This window comes from Saccopteryx bilineata, chromosome 1 (genome assembly GCF_036850765.1).
Source record: "Saccopteryx bilineata isolate mSacBil1 chromosome 1, mSacBil1_pri_phased_curated, whole genome shotgun sequence".
Classification (NCBI taxonomy): Eukaryota; Metazoa; Chordata; class Mammalia; order Chiroptera; family Emballonuridae; genus Saccopteryx; species Saccopteryx bilineata.
In genome coordinates this window covers 215,371,075-215,395,777 of record NC_089490.1, presented here as the reverse complement: position 1 = coordinate 215,395,777, position 24,703 = coordinate 215,371,075, and the positions used below count along the sequence as shown (strand labels likewise).

Genomic DNA, 24,703 nt, shown 5'->3' with positions numbered 1-24,703 from the left:
GACCAAGGTTGAAATCTGGAACTTGACACACCAACTGATCTATTTGGCCAGAGCCAAAGTTTTTAATTTTGATAGTTTGATTTTTCTTTATTGCCTATACTTTTGGTGTTGTATCCTAGAAAACATCACCAAATCCAGTGTTACAAAAATTTCCCCCATTTTGTCTGATAAGAATTTTATAGTTTTGGCTTTAATGAAGTTTCTGATCCATTTTGAATTAATTTTATATGTGATTATCAGATTTTTTTTTTTTTTTTTACCTCTTTGAGACATATATAGAACCTATCTCCTAATTAGCAGCCAAAATGCTGTTAAAAGAGGGAGACTGGAATGGATCTGTTTGGAAATGCTCATATCCTGTGACTTTCCTTTTACCTTGTCTCCTTTTGTCCCTTTAAAAAAATGTCAGTTTGTTGTTGTTGTTGTATTTTAATTTAGTGAGAATCAGGGAGGCAGAGAGACAGACTCCCACATGTGCCCAACCGGGATCCACCCAGCATGCCCACTAGGGGGCAATGCTTTGCCCATTTGGGCCGTTTCTCCGTTGCAACTGGAGCCATTCTAGCACCTGAGGCAGAGGCCATGTAGCCATCTTCAGAGCCTGAGTCAACTTTGTTCCAGTGGAGCCTTGGCTGTGGGAGGGGAAGGGAGAGAGAGAGAGAGAGAGAGAAAGGAGAGAGGAAGGGTGGAGAAGCAGAAGGAAGGGCACTTCTCCTGCTTCGAACCCGGGACTTCCACACACTGGGCCAACACTATCGCTGAGCCAATCAGCCAGGGCTGTCACTTTTAAGCCTAATTTATTTTTTTTTAATGTTTATTGTATTGATTTTAGAGAGAAAAGGAGAGAGGGAGAGAAACAGGAACAGCTGTCTACTCCTATATGGGTCCTGACCAGGGACTGGACTGGCAACCTCTGTGTTTTGGAACGATGCTCTAACCAACAGAGCTATCTAGCCAGAGCCTAAGCTTAATTTCTTTATTCCTTTCTTCTCCAGTACTTTCTGCTTTATCTCCCTCCCTCCCTCCCTTTTTTTTTTTCTTTTACTCTTTGTAATCTGATCCCTGCAATACTTTTTATATATGCCATTGGATTTAGGAATATTACAAAAGAATACAGAGATATTCTGCTTACTCTTTGGGGTAGTTGGTCTGATAATGCTAGGAAGGCAAGGTATCTAGGGAACTGCTTTATCTCTATAGTGTGACAGTTCAAGAATTACAGATGAAGACCACTTGATTGGTTTCCAAGTAACTATCTGTAAACTTGTTATAGAGGTGGTAAGGAACATCACTCTGTCCTTCTCCCTAAGCCTTCCTGTTGCCTATGTATGCTCCTCCTCCCATGAGCCGTTCTACTCTTAACACCTCACATTTGTCTTTTCCAGTCTTACCTCCACAGATCCTCTGTCATTCTCCTCGGCTATTCACTTATGCTTATGATACAAAGCAAATTAAAATGAGAAAGTATTGTGGTAGTCAAAAGACTATGAAGCCTGACCAGGCGGTGGTGCAATGGATAGAGCGTCGGACTGGGATGCAGAGGACCCAGGTTCGAGACCCCGAGTTTGCCAGTTTGAGCACGGGCTCATCTGGCTTGAGCAAAAAGCTCACCAGCTTGGACCCAAGGTCGCTGGCTCAAGCAGAGGGTTGCTTGATCTGCTGAAGGCCCGCAGTCAAGGCACATATGAGAAAGCAAGCAATCAATGAACAACTAAAGTGTCACAACGAAAAACTAATGATTGATGCTTCTCATCTCTCTCCATTCCTGTCTGTCTCTCCTTGTCTATCCCTCTCTCTGACTCTCTCTCTGTCCCTGTAAAAAAAAAAAAAGGTTGTGAAGAATTCTTTTGTGATGTGCAAAATGCTTTGTATCAGACAGTCCTATATGTAGAGAAATTTAAAACAAAGCTAAAAAACAATGCATAAGGTGAACATAAAAGTAATTTTTACTTAAAAATTTCTTTTGAGTCGACTATAGCTTTTCAGTGCAAGTGAAAATAAACATTTTCTTAGTGAAAAAAGATTAATAATTTAGTTATCTTTGCACTTAAGTGGGTTTTCTTTCTTTGTGCATTTAATTTAGAGTATTTGCAAAACTGGACTTTGCATTTAGTAGTTTTTGTAGATTAGCAGGTACATTTGATGTAAAACAGGAAATTGGACCTGTTTCATTGGTTGTCTAAATGTGTACAAATACTAATCCCCTAAACTTATTAATTATTACTACTATTATTATTATTATTATTATTTTATTTTATTTTTTAGTGAGAGGGAGAGAAAGACTGACAAGGACAGATAGGAAAGGAGACAGATGAGAAGCATCAACTCATAGTTGCAGCGCCTTTGTTGTTTATTGATTGCTTTTCATATGTGCCTTGACCTGGGGGGCTCCAGCCAAGCCAGTGACCCCTTGCTCAAGCCAGTGACCTTGGGCTTCAAGCCAGCAACCCTACACTCAAGCTGGTGAGTCTATACTCGAGCTGGCAACCTCAGGGTTTCAAATTTGGGTCTTCAGGGTCCCGGGCCGACACTTTGTCCACTTTACCACCACCTGGTCAGGCTAAACTTATCAATTACTAATAAAATAAACTTTTTAGGCACTTTTAAAAGTCAATATCTCAGTCACAAATTACAGTGAGTGCCACAGTTGCTAACCATTTGCAGTGTCTTTATAAATAGAGCCTGGTACAATGCACTGTGATTGTTTTTTTTTAATACTTTATTGATTTTACAGAGACAGGAGAGAAAGGGGAGCATGGAATGGGAAGTAACAACTCATAGTTGCTTCAGGCTAGTTGTTCATTGCTTGCTTGCAGTATGTTCCTTGACCAGGGAAGCCCGGGGTTTTGAACCGGCAACCTTGGCATTCCAGGCTGAAGGTTTATCCACTGTGCCACCACAGGCCAGGCACTGTGATTGTTCTTAACACTACGTATTACCTTTGCCTAAAGAGCTATAGCTTTGTTTTATTTTACAGTTAAATTCTCTAAGAGAGCCCGACCGGGCAGTAGCGCAGCAGATAGAGCATTGGACTGGGACACGGAGGACCCAGGTTCGAGAACCCGAGGTCGCCAGCTTGAGTGCGGGTTCATCTAGTTTGAGCAAGGCTCACCAGCTTGAGCCCAAGGTCGATGGCTTGAGCAGAGGGTTACCTGCTGTAGTTCCCCCCGCCCCGGCCAAGGCTTATATGAGAAAGCAATCAACAAACAACTAAGGTGCCGCAACGAAGAATTGATGCTTCTCATCTCACTCCCTTCCTGTCTATCCCTCTCTCTGACTCTGTCTCTGTCACAAAATAAATAAATAAAAAATAAAATTCTCTAGGAGAACCAGTTAATAAAATTGCCATTCTCTTGGGGTGGTTGTATGAAATCTTTAATTATGCCATAATATTCATGTTTCTCTCGTTATGCTGTTATTTTCTTTATTATGATGAACACCATTTCTTTGTCATTGGTGTGGATTTAACAGTTACATTAAATAGAAATATGAAATGTTAATAGTGTGCTTAGAATTTAAGTTTTTGGTAATATGCTATATGTTTGTTATTAAGTACATTACTAAAATTGTTAATTAGTGTTCAGTGAGTCTATAAAAATATGTTAATTGAGATTATCATAGAAAGTTCAGCAAGTAGGTAAATATCGATAAAATTGCTTATAAATACATATTATTAATAACTAGTACATCTGTCTGACCTGTGGTGGCACAGTGGGTAAAGCATCAACCTGGACTGTTGAGGTCACAGGTTGGAAACCTCGGTCTTACCTGGTTAAGGCACATATGGAAGGCAACTACCTCAAGTTGATGCTTCCCGCTTCTCCCACCCTCCTTTTTCTCTCTCTCCCCTCTCTCTAAAAATCAATAAATACAGTCTTTAAGAAACAATAACTAGTACTACTTTGTCATCATGACTTGGTCTCTTTTCTGTTATAGTGTCATAACTTTTTTTCCCCTTTGTTTGCTTTTTTGAGAGAGAGGAGAGGGACAGGGAGAGAGAGATGAGAAGTATCAACTTGTAGTTCTGGAACTTCAGTTATCAATTGATTGCTTCTCATATGTGCCTTGACCAGGGGGCTCCAGCCAAGCCAGAGACCCCTTGATCAAGCCAGCAACTATGGATCATGTCAGTAATCCCACGCTCAAGCTGATAACTCCGTGCTCAAGCCAGGCACGTTGGAGTTTCAAACCTGGGACTCTGGCATCCCAGGTCGATGCTCTATTCACTGTGCCACCACTGGTCAGCCTCATAATTTCTTAATTAAGGGAGGAAACGTCCTTTCCTTGCAAAGATGGTATAAATTTCCAGTTTAGATTTTGTGGTTTTTAAAAGCCTGTGTGAGCCTGACTAGGCTGTGGCACAGTGGATAGAGCATCAGACTGGGATGCGGAGGGCCCAGGTTCCAGACCCCGAGGTCGCCAGCTTGAGCGCGGGCTCATCTGGTTTGAGCAAGGCTCACCAGCTTGGACCCAAGGTCGCTGGCTCAAGCAAGGGGTTACTCGGTCTGCTGAAGGCCCACGGTCAAGGCTCCTATGAGAAAGCAATCAATGAACAACTAAGGAGTCACAACGAAAAACTAATGATTGACGCTTTTCATCTCTACGTTCCTGTCTGTCTGTCCCTATCCGTCCCTCTCTCTGTCTCTGTAAAAAATAAAAAATAAATTAAAAAACCTGTATGACATATGTTAACTTTTTGTGTATAGGTAAGCAAGAGATATAAAATATATATTACTAAGCAATTATTAAATGAGTATATTACAGAAAACAAAATACAAATGATTTTAATACTTAAATGGGTTTTAGAGTTTATCTTTTTTATAAGCTATGCATATTTCAAATAGTGAATTTTTAGATTTTGTCAGTTTTGCTTATGAAACTTTTTAAAATATCTTTATTCTGTAATTCATTACTTTTTTAAATCTCTAAGATTATGTCTTTTGGATATACATATTAATATATGCTGATAATATTTTTGGGGGAAATGTTTAGTTGGATTTAAGAAGAACCAAAATCTGAAATGATGTGGGCACAGAAACCATTTTGGTATTTTATATATGGTTGACTAGCATTCTTTTCCATTTTTACTATTGCTAAATGAATGATTCCTTATATGATTTGCCAACATATCCAAACAAAATCCTAAAACTATCTTTTTTGAACTTTATTTTTCTCTGGTGAGAGCAAGTATGTTATGGTCTCTGAATGGTTTCTTCTAGTTTTGTATAAATATTTTAATTGATCACATTTTAAAAAATAAAATATTTATGTGGCTTCTTTCAGAAGGTTTGTATTGTTCCTTTTGTAATTACCGTTCAGTGTTGTCTTTGCTTGGTTGTAAGTTGCTTATGGGAAGGAACTGTGCTGCATCATTGTGGAATACCCAGTGCCCAGCACAGACCCGGTCACATAAAACGTACCTAAGACACATGTGTTGGGAGAATCTGCCCTTGAACGTACTTTTAGTCTGGGAGTTCACAGAATTTTTCATTTCAGGGCCCTCTGGTGTAGTTCTTCCATCTCATGTAGGTCAAGGAGCAAACCTTTGGAAGTTCAATTAGTTGCTAGTGCATCTGTTTTATCTTTGTTTCATTAGGTAAATGATTTCAGTAGAAATATTCTGAAATAAGTCGTGATGGGGTGGGGGGGAGTGCAGCTACAGCAGAGCCTGTGACCCCTTGTTCAAGCCAGCAACCTTGGCCTCAAGCTGGTGAGCCTTGCTCAAATCAGATGAGCCCGCACTCAAGTTGGTAACCTCAGGGAACCTGGGTCTTCCGCATCCCAGTCCAATGCTCTATTCACGGCATCACTGCCTTGTCAGGTGGCCTACCTTTTTAACATACTTTAGTGTCTGTAGGAAATGTTGATTTTTTTGTGAGGGTGCCAATTTTTGGGTTTTTCCCCTCATGAATTTGTTTCTTTCCTTCCTGTTCTTTGAAAGTATTCTGTAAAGAATATAGAAATAACACTCCAATAATTACATAAATGGAAAGAACACTTCTTATTTTTAAAATATGTCCATTATAGTATTGGTTTTATTTTCTGATCATTGTTTTTTCTTGTAAGATTAATCAGGCAACAAAGTGCTGTTTAGAACCTCATTAAATTTTGAAATATTTGTTAATGTTTATCTCAGTGCTTCAACCTCTGTTTGTTAAGGGCATTTGTAGTTTGAAAAAGCTCCCTTAACCAAAATTCTCACATTGTTTTTACCCATTCTCCCTCATCATGGGTTGCTTCATACTGTGCCTTTTTTTTTTTTTAACGAGATAGAGACAGATAGAAGGGAGAGATGAGAAGCATCAGTTCTTCATTGCGGCATCTTATTCATTGATTGCTTACTTGTATGTGTCTTTACCGGTGGGCTCCAGCTGAGCCAGTGACCCCTTGCTCAAGCCAGTGACCGTGGAGTCATGTTTATGATCAGATGCTCAAGCTGGCGACCTCAGGTTTTGAACCTGAATCCACAGTGTCTCAGGCCAACGTTCTCTCCAGTGTGCCACCTCCTGGTGAGGCCATGCTGTGCATTTTTAATGAAGCATTTTCAGTTCCTGCTTTCATCCTTTTGGTATTACGCAGTTTTAACAGGCAGTCAATTTCACCTTCTCTAACTCTCCACATTGGGCTTTTTGACAAGCCTGTAGCTTGTGAGGTCATTTTGCTTCCATGGATTGAGTTTCTTAATCTGTGAAATAAATTTATTGATATATTTTTAAGGCATATTCTAGTTCCAAAAGCTACTATTTATAATAACAATAGCAATATTGCAGTACGACATTTTATAAAGAGCATAAATCTGCTTGGCCTGTGGTAGCACAGTGCCTAGAGCATCAACCTAGAACACTGAGGTCACTGGTTTGAAACACTGGGCTTGCCTGGGCAAGGTACCTACAAGAAGCAATCAGTCAATGAACAGCTAAAGTGAAACAGCTTGAGTTGATACTTCTCGCTCCTCATCCCTCTCCTTTCTCTGTAAAATCAATAAATAAAATTTTTTTTAAAAGGCATAAATCTGGTTGAGAAAAGAAAAAATCTAAAAGAATACTGTTAGAACATGGGAATGCCTGAACTAACCAACAAAAAGCGCTACGTAGACTAGCAAGAAGCAACTAATAAAGGAGTCATAATATTAGCTAATATTTATAGAACTTGAAGTTAGCACATTATTACTCCAATTGGAAACATCTGAAGAATTTCACAAGGTATTTCCTAAAACCATACAGAATATTATACAATATTAAAATGAAATTTTTATCCAGAATAGTAAGACCGTAGTGTTTGATTACTACTATCCAAATATTTTAGAAGTGTGCATAGTTTGTCTTACCTAACTCCAGAATTTGTTTTGTTTTCTGCCTGGTCCAACACTCTTTCCTTATCTAAACTCACTTAAGTTTTTCTAATAACCACATCTCCCATACCATCCTTACTTTGTAATTGGGAGGAAGAAAAAATGAACTGATTACTGATAAGGAGAAAATTTTGAGATGTCCTAAACTAAATTACAGCAGGCCAGAGGTAGAAGGTTAATCAGTTAACAGCCGTGGGCAAAACCAACAAAAGACAGCTTACACTTCTGAATTTATGTTGGAACCTTAAATTAACTTCCAGGTGGCTGTTTCCATGATTATCTAGTGTGCAGTACAGTGGAATAGCTGACCACCAGGTGCCAACGCATCTTACTTATGCATGAACTTGCTGGGCTGTTGCCCACCACCAATCCAAACAGTAGCCAGTGCTTCTTTCTTTCAAACTAGATACTTAACTCCAGAACTAGCTCCACATTATCTGTTCTCTCCCTCTACATCTATAGCCGAAGTAAATTCTTTCAAAAGAGCTTGCATCTTTCTCAAACTTACTGTATAAAAGAGCCCCCCAGACCCTAGGACAGTGGACATGTTGTCTTCTCCATCTGGCCCTGCTGCTGGTGGTTTAGACCGCATGCCACAGGACTGTATTTTTCCTGCTAGTATATGGCTCCCTAAACCCTTTCCTCCAGAGAAACTTTTGGCCACGAAAGTTCTTGTTTGACCTTACCATATAGCATCTGTACACTGGTTAATGGAGCTTAGGAATTGAGCATCAGCCTGTACGAGACTGAGTATATATTCCTTCTACCTTGTTTCTAAGAGAATTTAATCAGCATTCATTATTTCTGAATCAAAGAAATCTTCCCCTACAAGTGAACATTTTAGCTATAGAGGCAATAACTATGTTTCACTTGTTGGATATGCTTGGTGCTCCGTGTAAAATACACAAATGGATATCATGGTGGTAGTCTTAAATTGGAAGCTACTACTATTGTACCCTAATATGAAATATAATTTATGTCCAAAACCCAAGTTGAATTAAGTAGTATTCTTACTAGTAGTTTAAAATGTCTAGTATTATAAAACACTACATAACAGATAGTCTGGTTAAGAAAGGTTAAAAAAAAACTAAAACAATAGAAAGCTTGTTTTGTTTACATAATTAACCAGTGTCACCCCAATAAATTCAATATTTAAAAAGTACATAGCATTGATTTCCATGTTTACTATAAAATAAAAGAAACTTGTAGGAATTCACGTTCAGCTTTGCGGAGGGTGGAGATATTTTCTCTTTATTCTCTACCTTCACTCCAATTTTGGAAGGAACTAAAATGCTTTCTTCTCAAACATAATTCAGTTTTCAGTTTTAATGGGAAATTTTAAAGTACTGCAAATGCACTGGTAGGTACTACTGTGCGAGTATAAATGCCAAAAGGAGTGGGTTTAGTAGAATAATAGTTGCTTTGAAAATTTTCAAAGTACTTATCGGATATTTGATCCTCAAAAAACCATATGTGGCCTGACCTCTGGTGGTGCAGTGGATAAAGCGTCAACCTGGGAACACTGAGGTTGCCGGTTCAAAACCCTGCACTTGTCTGGTCAAGGCATATATGGGAGTTGATGCTTCCTGCTCCTCCCCCCCCCGCCTTTCTCTCTCTCTCTCTCTCTCTCTCTCTCTCTCTCCCTCCCTCCCTCCTCTCTAAAAATGAATAAATTAATTAATTAAAAAAAAACCATATGTGATATGCAGTCTTATTTTCTTTTTTCTTTTTTACTGAAGTCTTATACAGAACAAACTGTCTGATGTTGAGAATGGCTTGACCACATAACTAGGTAACAAGGATTATGTAAAGACTTGCCTAGAACTCATTTCATTCCTTTCTCATTCTATCATTGTGGCCTCAACAGCTACCAGCAGATTCAGACATACCCCCTTGTGAGGCTGAGCCCTGAGCTTACCTGCAGCCAGTGGCTTTATATAACTCTGCCAGGGAGTTGTTGCAGATACTTTCTAGGCCTGCCCCACACCAGGAATGTAATTTATTAGGTAATGACTTACTTCCTCACTTAGGGCCTTTATTACCTCATTTAGTGCCTCTAATAGTGAACAATTTTAATTTAAAAGCTTGTTTTTAGTTAATGTTCTGGAGTTAAAAATGTCAGTGAGTTTCCCATTTTCTACAATAATGTGTATAACTTTTGAACATAAAATGAGGTTTTTTTAAAATTGAATTTCTTGGGAGGTTAATTTGTTTCTAATGTTTATTCATTCTAGCTGTTTTTATGAAAAATAGCTGTCCTTTTTTGCTTTAAACAAATAGCTTTATTGCAGTCAGTAGTGATTTGCACCCTGTCAAGTCATGCAGACAACAGCACTGAGTAGAGAGGCTGTCTGTACATGAAGTATTTCAGAATACTAAAAAATTTTGGGAAAGTAATACTTTTCTAGTATTTTATGAGAAGATATATTTTCTAGATTTTGCTTTGTATATAGCTTATGATACTATGCTCTTCTGTCACACAACATCACTAAAACTGGAGCATATTGCCTTAGCTTCTAGTTGACATTATGCCCTTGAGCAAATCACTTTTATCTCTCCCTTTGGTCTATGGTAGCTTTATGTATCAAACCAGAAAGTTGAACTGAATGATCTCCAGGGTTGTTTCCAGTTCTAAAATGTTACAATTCTATTTATGAATTTCTCTTTAATATGGCATAAGTCTTTCTGTGGTATGTGTTTTGCATATTTATATTAATTTTCTTTAATTTTAGATATGATGAATGGATTAAAGCAGATAAAATAGTGAGACCTGCTGATAAAAATGTGCCAAAGATAAAACATCGAAAGAAAATAAAGGTAAGGGCTTATTTTTCTCTGCATCATAACTCTTAATTAAGGAACTTTTCCCCCAAAATCTTGCATTGTGTGTGTGTGTTAGTGTTAGCAGACTTGAAAATACTCTTTTGATATAGCTAATTTATTAAAAGCTAGATTTGGGCCCTGGCTGGTTGGCTCAGCGGTAGAGCATCGGCCTGGCGTGCGGGGGACCCGGGTTCGATTCCCGGCCAGGGCAGGAGAAGCGCCCATTTGCTTCTCCACCCCCCCTCCTTCCTCTCTGTCTCTCTCTTCCCCTTCCGCAGCCAAGGCTCCATTGGAGCAAAGATGGCCCGGGCGCTGGGGATGGCTCCTTGGCCTTTGCCCCAGGCGCTAGAGTGGCTCTGGTCGTGGCAGAGCGACGCCCCAGAGGGGCAGAGCATCACCCCCTGGTGGGCAGAACGTGGTCCCTGGTGGGTGGGCCGGGTGGATCTTGGTCGGGCGCATGCGGGAGTCTGTCTGACTGTCTCTCCCCGTTTCCAGCTTCAGGAAAAAAAAAAAAAAGGCTAGATTTGGGTACAATTAATATTGTCATTTATGAAAAGGCATTTTGGAAACTGTACTAAATGATCTTTCAGACATTTTCAGTTTCAACATTGTATAAGACCTCCCAGACAGACTTTACTGGTCCACAACACCCCTCTCCTGCCACTCTGGCTTCCATTTAGAGAGCCCTAGAGTAGTGGGCCTGGAGCTTTGGGTTACTGCACTAGCTGCAAACTACCCAGGAAGAAAAGGAGGCATCTGGAGGCACAGGAAAGCCTTGTTGGCATCTCTTTTCTGTTCCTCTTTGTCTGACTGTGTAGGTGGTAGCTTAGAACATGTTCACATAGATATTGCTCATGTGGAAATTAATGTTACATTTATGTATGATCTAATTACTCTTAGTCTTTCTAAGATTAAATCTTTTTAATGTTTTATTAGAAAGTAGACCATTAACTAAGTTTTGGAATAGTTTTTATCTTATTAATGACTTTTTTATGCATTGAATGGTATATGTAGTTGAGGTGTTTAATAGTTCTTTGGAAGTTCAATTTTCATACTCAAAGTGAGGAACTATTTACTTTCCTGCTGAATAATACCTGCCTAGTGGCCCCTAATAGTGAAAGGTTTCCCCTAAAAAGGTTAGTCTTTCCTCACTGTAAAATTAGGTTTATGTTTTTAAAGATTTGGTATAGTAACCAAGTAGCTACAGCTTAGCCACCCCCCCCACCACCACCACCAATCCTTTTCATCTTCACTCTTGGTCTTTATTGGAGTGTACGGAATTCATGCTGCATGAAGCATTGGTTTTGCCTACTGGAGGAATTTTGTGTGTGTGTAGTGTTAAGCCAATTTTCTTAGATGTAGCAAGTTTTAGGAGTGGCATTTTTTTGGGTAGAGGACAGGGTAGGTGTGGGAGAAGCTATATTAGAATATTATGGGCGCCTGACCAGGTGGTGGCGCAGTGGATAGAGCGTCGGACTGGGATGTGGAAGGACCCAGGTTCGAGACCCCGAGGTCGCCAGCTTGAGCACGGGCTCATCTGGCTTGAACAAAGAGCTCACCAGCTTGGACTCAAGGTCGCTGGCTCCAGCAGGGGGTTGCTCGGTCTGCTGAAGGCCCACGGTCAAGGCACATGTGAGAAAGCAATCAGTGAACAACTAAGAAGTCGCAACGAGAAACTGATGATTGATGCTTCTCATCTCTCTCCGTTCCTGTCTGTCTGTTCCTGTCTATCTCTGCCTCTGTTAAAATAAATAAATAAATAAATAAATAAATAAATAAATAAATAAGAATATTATGGGCTCTGGCCGGTTGGCTGAGTGGTAGAGCGTCGGCCTGGCATGCAGGAGTCCCGGGTTCGATTCCCGGCCAGGGCACACAGGAGAAGCACCCATCTGCTTCTCCACCCTTCCCCCTCTCCTTCCTCTCTGTTTCTCTCTTCCCCTCCTGCAGCCAAGGCTCCATTGGAGCAAAGTTGGCCCGGGCGCTGGGGATGGCTCCATGGCCTCTGCCTCAGGCACTAGAATGGCTCTGGTTGCAACAGAGCAACACCCCAGATGGGCAGAGCATTGTCCTCTGGTGGGCATGCCGGGTGGATCCTGGTCGGGCGCATGCGGAAGTCTATCTGACTGCCTCCCCGTTTCCAACTTCAGAAAAATACAAAAAAAAAGAATATTATGGCCCTGGCCTGTCTACTCAGTGGATAGAGTGGCCCTAGCACATGGACATCCTATGTTTGATTTCTAGTCAGGGCACACAGGAGAAGTGATCAATTGCTTTTCTCCCCCTTACCCTCTCACCACCAGTGGCTTGATTGGTTTGAGCATCAGCCCCGGGCACTGAGGATAGCTCAGTTGGTCCTATCGTTAGCCACAGGCACTAAAAATAGCTTGTTTGATTTGAGCATCAGCCCCAGACGGGTTGTAGGGTGGATCCTGATTGGGGTGCATGCAGGAGTCTGTCACACTATCTCCCTTCTCACTTAAAAAAGAAAAAAGAGTACTATGTGGGGAGTTTTTTCTAAGTATATATTTAGCTCTCAATTCAGTTATTGGCCTCTGCAAGGCATATTAAAGATACTGGTCATAAAGGAAGAGGCATGTGAATTTTGAAAAAAGCTTCCTGGAAAATACTTGCTATTGTACACCTTTCCTCCCAACAGCTCATCTGACTCAGAGAACCACTATTTTCAAGGCCATTTAAAGCCTTTTTGAACTTCAAAAGTGATATAGACTATTTCTGCCTTCAGAATACATGCTGTATTACACCTCCAGTATAAAATAATAAAGTGATGCAAAGGCTAATAGATGTAGAAAAACTAGAACAGCACTAATCCATGACAGGCTGTGGTAGTCTACTGCACATAAGCTTTCTTACACATTCTGAGAATTAAGCCCAGATACCCTAAGTCAGTAGGTCTCACTCTTAAGCATGTGTCACATTCACTTGGAGGACTTGTTGCAACCCAGAAATTCAGCGTTTCTGATTCACTAGATCTAACTCTGGTTCCAGGAGTTTTCATTTCTAACGAATTCCCAGAAGATGCTAATGTTGGTGGCCCAGGGTCCTCATTAAGAGAACCACTACCCTAAAGTATACATTTTATGTAATGAATTAATTCTTCTATCTATCTGTAATAATACTAGCTATGTACCATCTTTGAGAGAATTGTAAAAATAGTCACTCAAATTCTATAGTCTATGTAACAGAACTTCAGACTTGTTATTGTTACAGCATCATTTAGAGACCTTGCCTGAAATATTTTTCTATAAATTATTTTTAAAACAAATTTAACAAATAGTTTTCAGGAAGTATATGTTAGCTTTTGCCCAACTATTTGTAAATAGAGAATTGGATAAAATTTCTCATTTTTCCCTCCAAAATATTAATTTATCAGTGAGACCTCCAGTTTGACTTTACAATAGATTATTTGCTAAGAGTTATTCCCGGCTGTCAACTGAATGAAGATATTTGGAATTTTGTCATTCTCAGACCTGTTTTATATTGAGAAGTTAATTTTTTTTTTTTTTTTTTTACAGGGACAGAGAGAAAGTCAGAGAGAGGCATAGATAGGGACAGACAGACAGGAACAGAGAGAGATGAGAAGCATCAATCATCAGTTTTTCATGGCGACACTTTAGTTGTTCATTGATTGCTTTCTCATATGTGCCATGACCGCGGGCCTTCAGCAGACCGAGTAACCCCTTGCTCGAGCCAGCGACCTTGGGTCCAAGCTGGTGAGCTTTTGGTTTAAGCCAGATGAGCCCGCGCTCAAGCTGGTGACCTCAGGGTCTCGAACCTGGGTCCTTCCGCATCCCAGTCCAATACTCTATCCACAGCGCCACTGCCTGGTCAGGCGAGAAGTTAAGGGTTTTAAAATTACCAAGTTGCTTCTTTTTTTAAGTGAATATTTAAGCTTATTTTGATTTAATTTTGAAGAATTTATAACAACCATTATTAGCAGTATGGAGTCTTGCTAGTCTTAATTGAGTATTAATTTATTTCAACTGATTAAATATAAATATTAGAAAAAAACTTTTTGCTCATTCTGCAGTATTAAGTAACTGAAAAAACATCTCTGGCTGTTTTGGAGGGCTTTTCATAATTTTAATGTTATTTAATAATATATTTTATAACTTAAGAGTTAAAATGAGTATTAACAATATTACAAATAAATGCCTCATGATAAATTAAGGCTAACATATACTTTTTTTCCTTAACCTAGAATAAATTAGACAAAGAAAAAGACAAAGATGAAAAATACTCTCCTAAAAACTGTAAAATGCGGCGCTTGTCAAAACCACCATTTCAAACAAATTCATCTCCTGAGATGGTATCAAAACTGGATCTTACTGATGCCAAAAACTCCGATACAGCTCATATTAAATCCATAGAAATTACTTCTATTCTTAATGGACTTCAAGGTAAAAATAACAAATGTCTTGTTGCACGCAAATGTTTGTTTTTAGTTTTTATAAATCAAATTCTATTAAGGTAATTCAGAGACATTATCAATTTGTTTCTTTAATTGAACCAGAATGTTTTTGTCTCTATTATTAATTGAAATAAAATCAGCCATTGATTGAGGCCTGGAAATATTTCTATTAGTTGATCCAAGGGCACCATTAAATTTTAATTTTTTTTAATTTTATTTATTCATTTTTAGAGAGGAGAGAGAGACAGAGAGGGGGAGAGAGACAGAGAGAGAGAAGGGGGGAGGAGCTGAAAGCATCAACTCCCATATGTGCCTTGACCAGGCAAGCCCAGGGTTTCGAACCGGCGACCTCAGCATTTCCAGGTCGACGCTTTATCCACTGCACCACCACAGGTCAGGCCTAAATTTTAGCTAAAATTTAATATTCACCCTATTGTACTGATATTGTGCTTTTTTTTCAGGTTCTGTTGCCATGTAAAATATAGTTTTATGTTATGCCATATTAGACTAAAATTATATTGAATTTTTGTAAGGAATATTTAACACTCTTTATCTTGATTATGGTTTTTATATTAGCATTACTGCTGAATATTTAAGGCAGAATGAAGTGTAACTATCAAATAATACAAGTGATGAGGGCCTGGCCAGGTGGTGGTGCACTGGGATAGAGTGTAGGCATGGGATGCTAAGGACTCAGGTTTGAAACCCTGAGGTCACCAGCTTGAGAATGGGGTTGCCGGCTTGAGTGCAGGATCATAGACATACATGACCCCATGGTCTCTGACTTGAGCCTAAGGGTCGTTGGCTTGAAGACCAAGGTCACTGGCTCAAGCAAGGGGTCACTCACTCTGCTGTAGCTCCCCAGTCAAGGCACATATGAGAAAGCAATCAATGTACAACTAAGGTACCACAACTATAAGCTGATGCTTCTCATTTCTCTTTCTTCCTGTCTCTGTCACTTTCTCTCACATGCGCATGCATAAAAAAAAAATGATGAGAGGACTGAATGGAGGGAGAGATATAGTAAATCTGACTGGTAGGGAAGGAGGGCTTGAATATCTGATCTATCAAATGAAGTAAAAGAAGATATCTTTATAAAAAATATTTTAGCTCTGGTCAGGCATTGTCCCATATGCCAAGATTGTGGGTTCAATCCCAGTCAGGGCACATACAAGAATCAACAACCATTGAATGCATAAATAATGGAACAACAAATCAGTGTTTCTCTCTCTCGCTCTCTCCCTCTTCCTCCCTTTCTCTTTCTCTCTTTTTTTTTTTCCTCCCAGAGACAGAGAGAGAGAGGGATAGACAGGGACAGACAGACAGGAACAGAGAGATGAGAAGCATCAATCATTACTTTTTCGTTGTGCATTGCAACACCTTAGTTGTTCATTGATTGCTTTCTCATATGTGCCTTGACCGTGGGCCTTCAGCAGACCGAGTAACCCGTTGCTTGAGCCAGCATCCTTGGGTCCAAGCTGGTGAGCTTTTGCTCAAACCAGATGAGCCCGCGCTTAAGCTGGCGACCTCGGGGTCTCGAACCTGGGTCCTTGGCATCCCAGTCCAACGCTCTATCCACTGCGCCACCGCCTGGTCAGGCGCTTTGTCTTTCTCTTGCTCACAAAGATTTTTTTTTCACATTTTTTTAAAACTTTGAGTTCAAGGTTGTTGTTTTTTTTTAATTTTTATTGTAATGGAAATTTTTTTGGTCTCATACTTCAGATGGATATTTACATAAACTTACTCTGTTTTATTTTATTATTATTGTATTTTTGTAGGTGAGATAGTGAGATAGACTCTGGCTTGCACCCCAATTAGAATCCACCTGGCAGCCTCCCTCTGGGGTTGATGCTTGAATCAACTGTTATTTTTAGCTCCTGAAGCTGACATGCTCAGACCAAACAAGCTATCCTCAGTGCCTAGGGCTGACACTTGAACCAATCAAGCCACTGGCTGCGACAGGGGAAGAGGGAGAGAAGAGAGAACCAGATGGTCGCTTCTCTGGTGTGTCCTGACCGAGGATCAAATCCAGTGTCCATATGCTGTGCCGATTCTCTATCCACTGAGCCACCAGCCAAGGCCATTAAGATATTATTTATTGATTTTAACAGAGAAAGGAGAGAGGCGGGGAGCGAGAAATATCAACTCATTAAGTTGCTTCAATTTAGTTATTTGTTGCTTGCATGAGCCTTGACCAGGCAAACCCAGGATTTCGAACCAGCAACCTCAGTGTTCTAAGGCAAAACTCTATCCACTGCACCACAACAGGCCAGGATCTTTTTTAAATACTTATTGATTTTAGAAAGAGAGAGAGAGAGGAAGGGTGAGAGAAAAACGTTGACTTGTTCTACTTATGTATTTATTGGTTGATTTTTTTTTTTTTTTTTTAGCTAGAGAGACAGGAATGGAAAGAGATGAGAAGCATCAATTCTTTGTGCAGTACTTTAGTTGTTCATTGATTGTTTTCTCATGCATGCCGTGACCTGGGGGCTCCAGCTGAGCCAGTGATCCCTTACTCAAGCCAGCAACCCCGTGCTCAAGCTGGCGATCTTGGAGTTTCTAACCTGGGTCCTCAGCGTCTCAGGCTGATATTCTATACCACTACTGCCTGGTCAGGCTATTGATTGATTCTTGTATGTGCCCTGACTGGGAATCAAACCTATAACCTTGTTTATTGGGATGACACTCTAACCAGCTGAGCTACCCAGCCAGGGCTCATTATTTTTATTCTTTAAGTGAGAAGAGGGGAGATAGACAGATTCCTGCATGCACCCCAACTGGGATCCGCCTGGCAAGCCCCATCTGGGCCAGATGCTCGAATCAACCAAGCTGTCCTTAGCGCTTATGGCTGATGCTCGGACCAGTTGAGCCCACTGGCTGTGAGAGAGGAAGAGAGAAGGATGTGAAGAGAAGCAAATGATCACTTCTCATGTGTGCCCTGACTGGATTGAACCCAGGATGTCCACACGCCAGGCCAATGCTATATCCAGTGAGCCAGGCTCAGGGCCTATTTATTTATTTTTTTTTATTCTTTTTTTTTGTGACAGAGAGAGAGTCAGAGAGAGGGACAAACAGGAAGGGAGAGAGATGAGAAACATCAGTTCTTTGTTGCAGCTCCTTAGTTCATTGATTGCTTTTTCGTATGTGCCTTGACTGGGGGGCTACAGCAGAGTGAGTGACCCCTTGCTCGAGCCAGTGACGTTGGGTCCAAGCTGGTGAGCTTTTGCTCAAACCAGATGAGCCGATACTCAAGCTGGCAACCTTGGGGTCTCGAACCTGGGTCCTCCACATCCCAGTATGAAGCTCTATCCACTGCACCACTAATTTATTCTTTTTTTTTTTTTTTTTTTTTTTTCATTTTTCTGAAGCTGGAAACGGAGAGACAGTCAGACAGACTCCCGCATGCGCCCGACCGGGATCCACCCGGCACGCCCACCAGGGGCGACGCTCTGCCCACCAGGGGGCGATGCTCTGCCCATCCTGGGCGTTGCCATGTTGCGACCAGAGCCACTCTAGCGCCTGAGGCAGAGGCCACAGAGCCATCCCCAGCGCCCGGGCCATCTTTGCTCCAATGGAGCCTTGGCTGCGGGAGGGGAAGAGAGAGACAGAGAGGAAAGCGCGGCGGAGGGGTGGAGAAGCAAATGGGCGCTTCTCCTGTGTGCCCTGGCCGGGAATCGAACCCGGGTCCTCCACACGCTAGGCCGACGCTCTACCGCTGAGCCAACTGGCCAGGGCAATTAATTTATTCTTAATTGAATTTATTTACTATAACACATTTTAAAAATAAATTTTATAGGAGTTGGTGGCAAAAATAAATAAATAAATTTTATAGCTTGACCTGTGGTGGTGCAGGAGATAGAGCATCAACCTGGAACACTGAGGTCGCTGGTTCAAAACCCTTAGCTTGCACTGTCAAGACACATATGAGAAGCAATCAATGAACAACTATAGTGAAGCAACTATGATCTCATTCCCTCACACTCTCTTTCCCTCTCTCATAAAATCAATAAAATCTTTTTTAAAAATATTATAAATATTTTATATAAGATTATCAGTTATTTGTATCATTCTTTAAAGTATATTCATTGTGGAAAGTTATTGTGTACAAAAAATCTTATTTTAATTAAAAATTATTTTTAATAGATTGAAGAGAGACACTGATTTGTTGTTCCATTTATTTATGCATTTATTAGTTGATTCTTGTATGTGCCTTGACTGGGGGTTGAATCCACAACCTTGGCATGGGGGGGATGAAGCTCTAACCAACTGAACTCCCTGGCCAGAGTCTTGCACAAAAATCTTTGAATAATCATTGCTGTATTGAAAATGAATGGTACACTTTTGTAAGAATACAGGTGGGGTTTTTTTGTATTTTGCTGAAGTGAGAAGCAGGGAGGCAGACAGGCTCCTGCATGTGTCCAACTTGGATCCACCTGACATGCCCACTAGGGTGGGATGCTTTGTTGCAACCGGAGCCATTCTAGTGCCTGAGGCAGAGGCTGTAGAGCCATCCTCAGTGCCCCAGCCAACTTTGCTCCATTGGAGCTTTGGCTTCAGGAGGGTGAGAGAGAGAGAGAAAGAGAGAGAGAGAGAGAGAGAGAGAGAGAGAGAGAGAGAGAGAGGAGAGTGGGAAGGGTGGAGAAGCAGATAGATGCTTCTCCTGTGTGCCCTGGCTGGGAATCGGACCCAGGACTTCCACACACTGGGCTGACACTCTACTGCTGAGCCAACCGGCCAGGGGAAGAATACAGGTTCTAGAGTTAAAAGATCCTGGGACTATATTCTGAGTCCACTATTTTCTGCTCATAGATTGGAGGAGTTTTTTTTTTATAATCAGCTTTATTGAGGTATAATTTACAGACAAATAAAATTCACAACCTTTATGTTTACAATTTTATGAGTAATGGCAAAAGCATATAGTAGTGTAACTACAACCCTAGATATGATATATACATTTCCACCATTCTGTGAATGTCATAACTTTAGCTTAGTTTTCTCACTTGTAAAATGGAATAAAACCTGGCAAGCGAGGTAGCTATAAACATAGGTACTGATATATAAAGTACCTGGCACAGAGAAGACATTGTTAGTCGTCTTAGCATACTCATCGTTTTTATTCTTTTCAGCTTCTGAAAGTTCTGGTGAAGACAGTGAGCAGGAGGATGAGACAGATGCTCACGATATGGACAATAATGGCAAAGAGGAATCTAAGACAGATTATTTGACCCATGCCAGAAATGATCTTCTTTTAAAAGAGGAACAAAACAGTTCATCTTTGCTAGAAGAAAACAAAGTCCATGCAGATTTGGTAATATCTAAACCAGCATCGAAATCTCCAGAAAGAGTAAGGAAAGATATAGAAGTATTATCTGAAGATACTGATTATGAAGAAGATGATGTCACAAAAAAAAGAAAGGATGTCAAGAAGGACACCACAGATAAATCCTCAAAGCCACAAGTAAAACGTGGAAAAAGAAGACATTGCAATACAGAAGAGTGCTCAAAAACCGGGTCACCCAGCAAAAGGGATGAGAAGACCAAGAACAAAGAATCACTTTGCGCAGAAAACAGTAGCAACAGCTCTTCAGATGAAGATGAAGAAGAAAAATCAAAAGCAAAACTGGCACCAACTAAGAAATACAATGGTTTGGAGGAAAAGAGAAAATCTCTGCGGACAACTGGTTTCTATTCTGGATTTTCAGAAGTGGCAGAAAAAAGGATAAAACTTCTAAATAACTCTGATGAAAGACTTCAGAACAGCCGAGCTAAAGATCGAAAAGATGTCTGGTCAAGTATTCAAGGACAGTGGCCTAAAAAAACATTGAAGGAGCTTTTTTCAGACTCTGACACTGAGGCTGCAGCTTCCCCACCACACCCTGCCCCAGAGGAGGGCCCAGCAGAGGGGACACTGCAGACGGTGGCTGAGGAGGAGAGCTGCTCACCCAGCGCTGAGCTAGAAACACCACCACCCGTCCGTGCCGATAGTCAGCCCACTGAGGAGAAACCCATGGAAGTCAGTGACAAAAAAGCTGAATTTCCAAGTAGTGGCAGTAATTCAGTGCTAAATACCCCCCCTACTACCCCGGAATCGCCTTCCTCTGTCACTGTCACAGAAGCCAGTCAGCAGCAGTCTTGTGTATCAGAAGTGCTGGCCCCAAACCAAGAAGAGGTCCGTAGTATCAAGAGTGAAACTGATAGCACAATTGAGGTGGATAGTGTTGCAGGGGAGCTGCAGGACTTGCAGTCCGAGGGGAACAGCTCGCCCGCAGGCTGTGACGCCAGCGTGAGCTCCAGCAGTAGTGCTCAGCCAGAGCCAGAGCACCCCGAGAAAGGTGAGGAGCAGGGCAGGGGCCTTGTTTCAGGGTTTCCTCTCTTACTGTCTCCTTGGCTTCTAAAGTGAAGTACTGTGTGAACATGGTGAAAATGGAAATTTGAAAAGTAATTTGAATAATGAACAGTGGAATACATTTCAGAGCTTGAGAAGGATTTGTTGTCCTTTGCAACCAGGCCCCAATCCAGACCATATTTGAAAATTCATTTTACACCGGTTGACTATATACCATAAGCAGCTTAAATATATTTCTGTAACATTGTTTTTGCAATTGTAATGTGCAGTTTCTCACAAACATTTTGATTTATTGACAGACCCCTCCACCCTTAACCAAATACTGTATGTAGGGGTTTGGAGCAACCAACTGTCCAGGCACTGCTTTCCTCAGACAACCGTGTCAAACTGATTTTCAAGCCTGACTAACTTGTGTGAGTTTGTAAAGGAATTTGATGCTGTCTTAGATGCATAGCTACCAAATTGAAGGCCAATGTGTATGTTAATAACCTGTAGTAATACTTCTTTGATTTTCCCTGAAGTTGTTAAAAGTGGAAATTCAAATTAGTACTTTCCAAAAGTATTAGTACCTTTTTGATACTGTACTTTTGATAGCGCCATAACAATACTTCTGTCCTCATCTTTTTTTATAAACCACTTCATTCGGTATCTTTAAATCATTATACTCTAATCTGATACTTGGCTTCAAAACACACTTTACCAGTGTAAAGATAGAGCACTAGGTAGGGTGTGTTTTTTATGTCACATGCTAAGGTTTTATTAGGCTGACATTAGGTTTTTAGCTAAGCTTAAAGAGATATGATCTAGATCAGATTAGTTAAATCCATGTTTTCTCACACAAATCCTTTTTCCAGCTTTATTGAGAGAGAATTGACATTGTCACACAAATCTTGACTTAAAACATTCCTTTTTCAAAAATAAATATCAAATAGGCCCTGGCCGGTTGGCTCAGCGGTAGAGCGTCGGCCTGGAGTGCAGGAGTCCCGGGTTCTATTCCCGGCCAGGGCACACAGGAGAGGCGCCCATTTGCTTCTCCACCCCTCCCCCTCTCCTTCCTCTCTGTCTCTCTCTTCCCCTCCCACAGCGAGGCTCCATTGGAGCAAAGATGGCCTGGGTGCTGGGGATGGCTCTGTGGCCTCTGCCTCAAGTGCTAGAATGGCTCTGGACGCAACAGAGCAACACCCCAGAGGGGCAAAGCATCACCCGCTGGTGGGCATGCCAGGTGGATCCCGGTCGGGTGCATGCAGGAGTCTGTTTGACTGTCTCTCCCCGTTTCCAGCTTCAGAAAAATACAATAAATAAATAAATAAATAAATAAATAAATAAAATAGTATCAGGAGCCTGACCAATGTTGGTGCAGTGGATAAAGCATCGACCTGGGACGCTGAAGTCCCAGCTTCAAAACCCTGAGGTTGCAGGCTTGAGTTGGGCTCATCTGGCTTGAGCAAGGGGATCCTGGCTTGGCCTAAGCCCCAGATCAGGGTATATATGAGAAGCATTCAGTGAACAACTAAACTAAAGTGACACAACTATGAGTTGATGCTTCTCATCTCTTTCCCTTCCCCACTCCCCATTCTTTCTCTCCCCCTTAAAAAAAAAGGCATTAGGAAAAGTTATTAGTAGATATAACCCATTAAAAAGAAAACTAGGAAGTTGCAAACAAAACATTTCTTTTCCATTTTTGACCAAGGAAGCTATGTCTTGTCTAGTCATAATTGATTTTATCATTGATAACATACTAAGAACCTTTTTTGTACCAACTATGGCTTAATTTTATCCTAGTATTAATTATATCATGTCATTATAGTATCTGACATTGGAACTGAATAGATAAGACTTTATTCGTCTCTCCTGAACAGTGGTGGCACAATGAATATAGTGTTGACCTAGGACACTGAGGTCCCAGGTTTGAAAATCCAAGGTCACCAAGCTCAGAGTCACCAGTTTGAGCACAGGATCATCATGATCCCAAGGTCACTGGCTTGAGCAAGGGGTCATTGGCTCAGCTTGAGACCCCCCGCTCGTCAAGGCACGTATGAGAAGCAATCAATAAACAACTTAAAGTGACGCAACTATGCATTGAATGCTTCTCATATCTCTCCCTTCCTGTCTCTCTCTCAAAAAAAGAAAAGCTTTGTTTATGGAAAAACTGTTTACTGTATTATCAGGAAGAAAATACACATAGTTAGAAAGAATCAGAAATACAGAAGATTCTGAGGACCAAATTAGTAATACAGAAAAATGTGTAGGAACTACGGTGTGGAGTAGTGATTAATCAGTGAAGCCTGAGCATCAGGGAAGGTTCAAGACTTGGTTAGTCTTTGAAGAAAAGGGAGACATTTATGTTTATAGACACTTTCCTACCAAGAGGATGAACCATTCCTTAGAACTGCTATGCTGGATTTGTAAATGGTGTATGTGTTAACCAGTGCCCTGGGAAGTGAATAATTGTTGAAATAAATGTGTAATATAACTAAGTATGAATTACTACTAAATTTAGCCCATTAATATCATTTAAAAGTATATTAGGCCCTGGCTGGTTGGCTCAGTGGTAGAGCGTCGGCCTGGCGTGCAGAAGTCCCGGGTTCGATTCCCAGCCAGGGCACACAGGAGAGGCGCCCATCTGCTTCTCCACCCCTCCCCCTCTCCTTCCTCTCTGTCTTTCTCTTCCCCTCCCATAGCCAAAGCTCCATTGGAGCAAAAGATGGCCCGAGTGCTGGGGATGGCTCCTTGGCCTCTGCCCCAGGCGCTAGAGTGGCTCTGGTCGCGACAGAGCGATGCCCCAGATGGGCAGAGCATCGCCCCCTGGTGGGCGGGCCCGGGTGGATCCCAGTCGGGTGCATGCGGGAGTCTGTCTGACTGCCTCCCCATTTCCAGCTTCAGAAAAATACAAAAAAAAAAAAGTATATTAATATCTTTATAAGATATACCACTAATATTTTAACCTGCAGTTAAGTCAATATTTTGGTTTTACTAAATTTTAAGTTTTTGTTTTCAGTATATGCCTAGTTTTGAATTACTACTAGACTCATAAACTCCCAGTACTATATTGAGAACTATTTTCAGTTTATATCTGATTTTTCTAAAAAGATGTTCACAATTTATTTGCTTTAAAAAACAACTTTTATTATAAGCAGTAAGTCAGCTCATTAATAACAATTTATTTTTAAAATAATACTGAGTTCTATGATCATTTATAAATCTCATTAAGAACATGTATAGGGGGAGGGGGAGGGGCACAAAGAAAACTAGATAGAGGGTGACGGAGGACAATCTGACTTTGGGTGATGGGTATGCAACATAATTGAATGACAAGATAACCTGGACATGTTTTCTTTGAATATATGTACCCTGATTTATTGATGTCACCCCATTAAAATTAATAAAAATTTATAATTTAAAAAAATATGTATAGTTTCAGAATTGTTCTATGGTTCTAAAATGTGGAATTTTCTAGAAAAAGCTTGATTTGTTTTTGTTACTTAATAATTTTTTTTCTTATTGTAGCCTGTACAGGTCAGAAAAGAGGGAAAGAAGCTCAGGGAGGAGGAAGTTCATCAAAAAAGCAGAAACGAAGCCATAAAGCGACAGTGGTGAACAACAAAAAGAAAGGAAAAGGCAGTAAGTGTGAAACTGCTAATTTTTTAAATATAAAAATAATGTGGCTGATACAGTGATCACTTCATAAGGTATATAAATGTTGAATGTTGTTGCCTGAAAGTAATTGTATGTGAACTATAATCTAAAAAAT

General features: G+C 40.7%; 1 protein-coding gene across 5 annotated transcripts in view; it reads left to right on the top strand.

The window, feature by feature from the left end:
• ARID4B (AT-rich interaction domain 4B) overlaps positions 1-24,703 on the top strand; it is a 183,539-nt gene that overhangs the window by 145,011 nt on the left and 13,825 nt on the right. For all 5 annotated transcript variants that reach the window (XM_066235575.1, XM_066235566.1, XM_066235546.1 and 2 more), the window contains 4 exons: positions 10,084-10,168; positions 14,397-14,595; positions 19,733-20,938; positions 24,460-24,573. In XM_066235575.1, the coding sequence (XP_066091672.1) occupies positions 10,084-10,168; positions 14,397-14,595; positions 19,733-20,938; positions 24,460-24,573 (1,604 nt within the window). The remainder of the gene's footprint in view (positions 1-10,083; positions 10,169-14,396; positions 14,596-19,732; positions 20,939-24,459; positions 24,574-24,703) is intronic.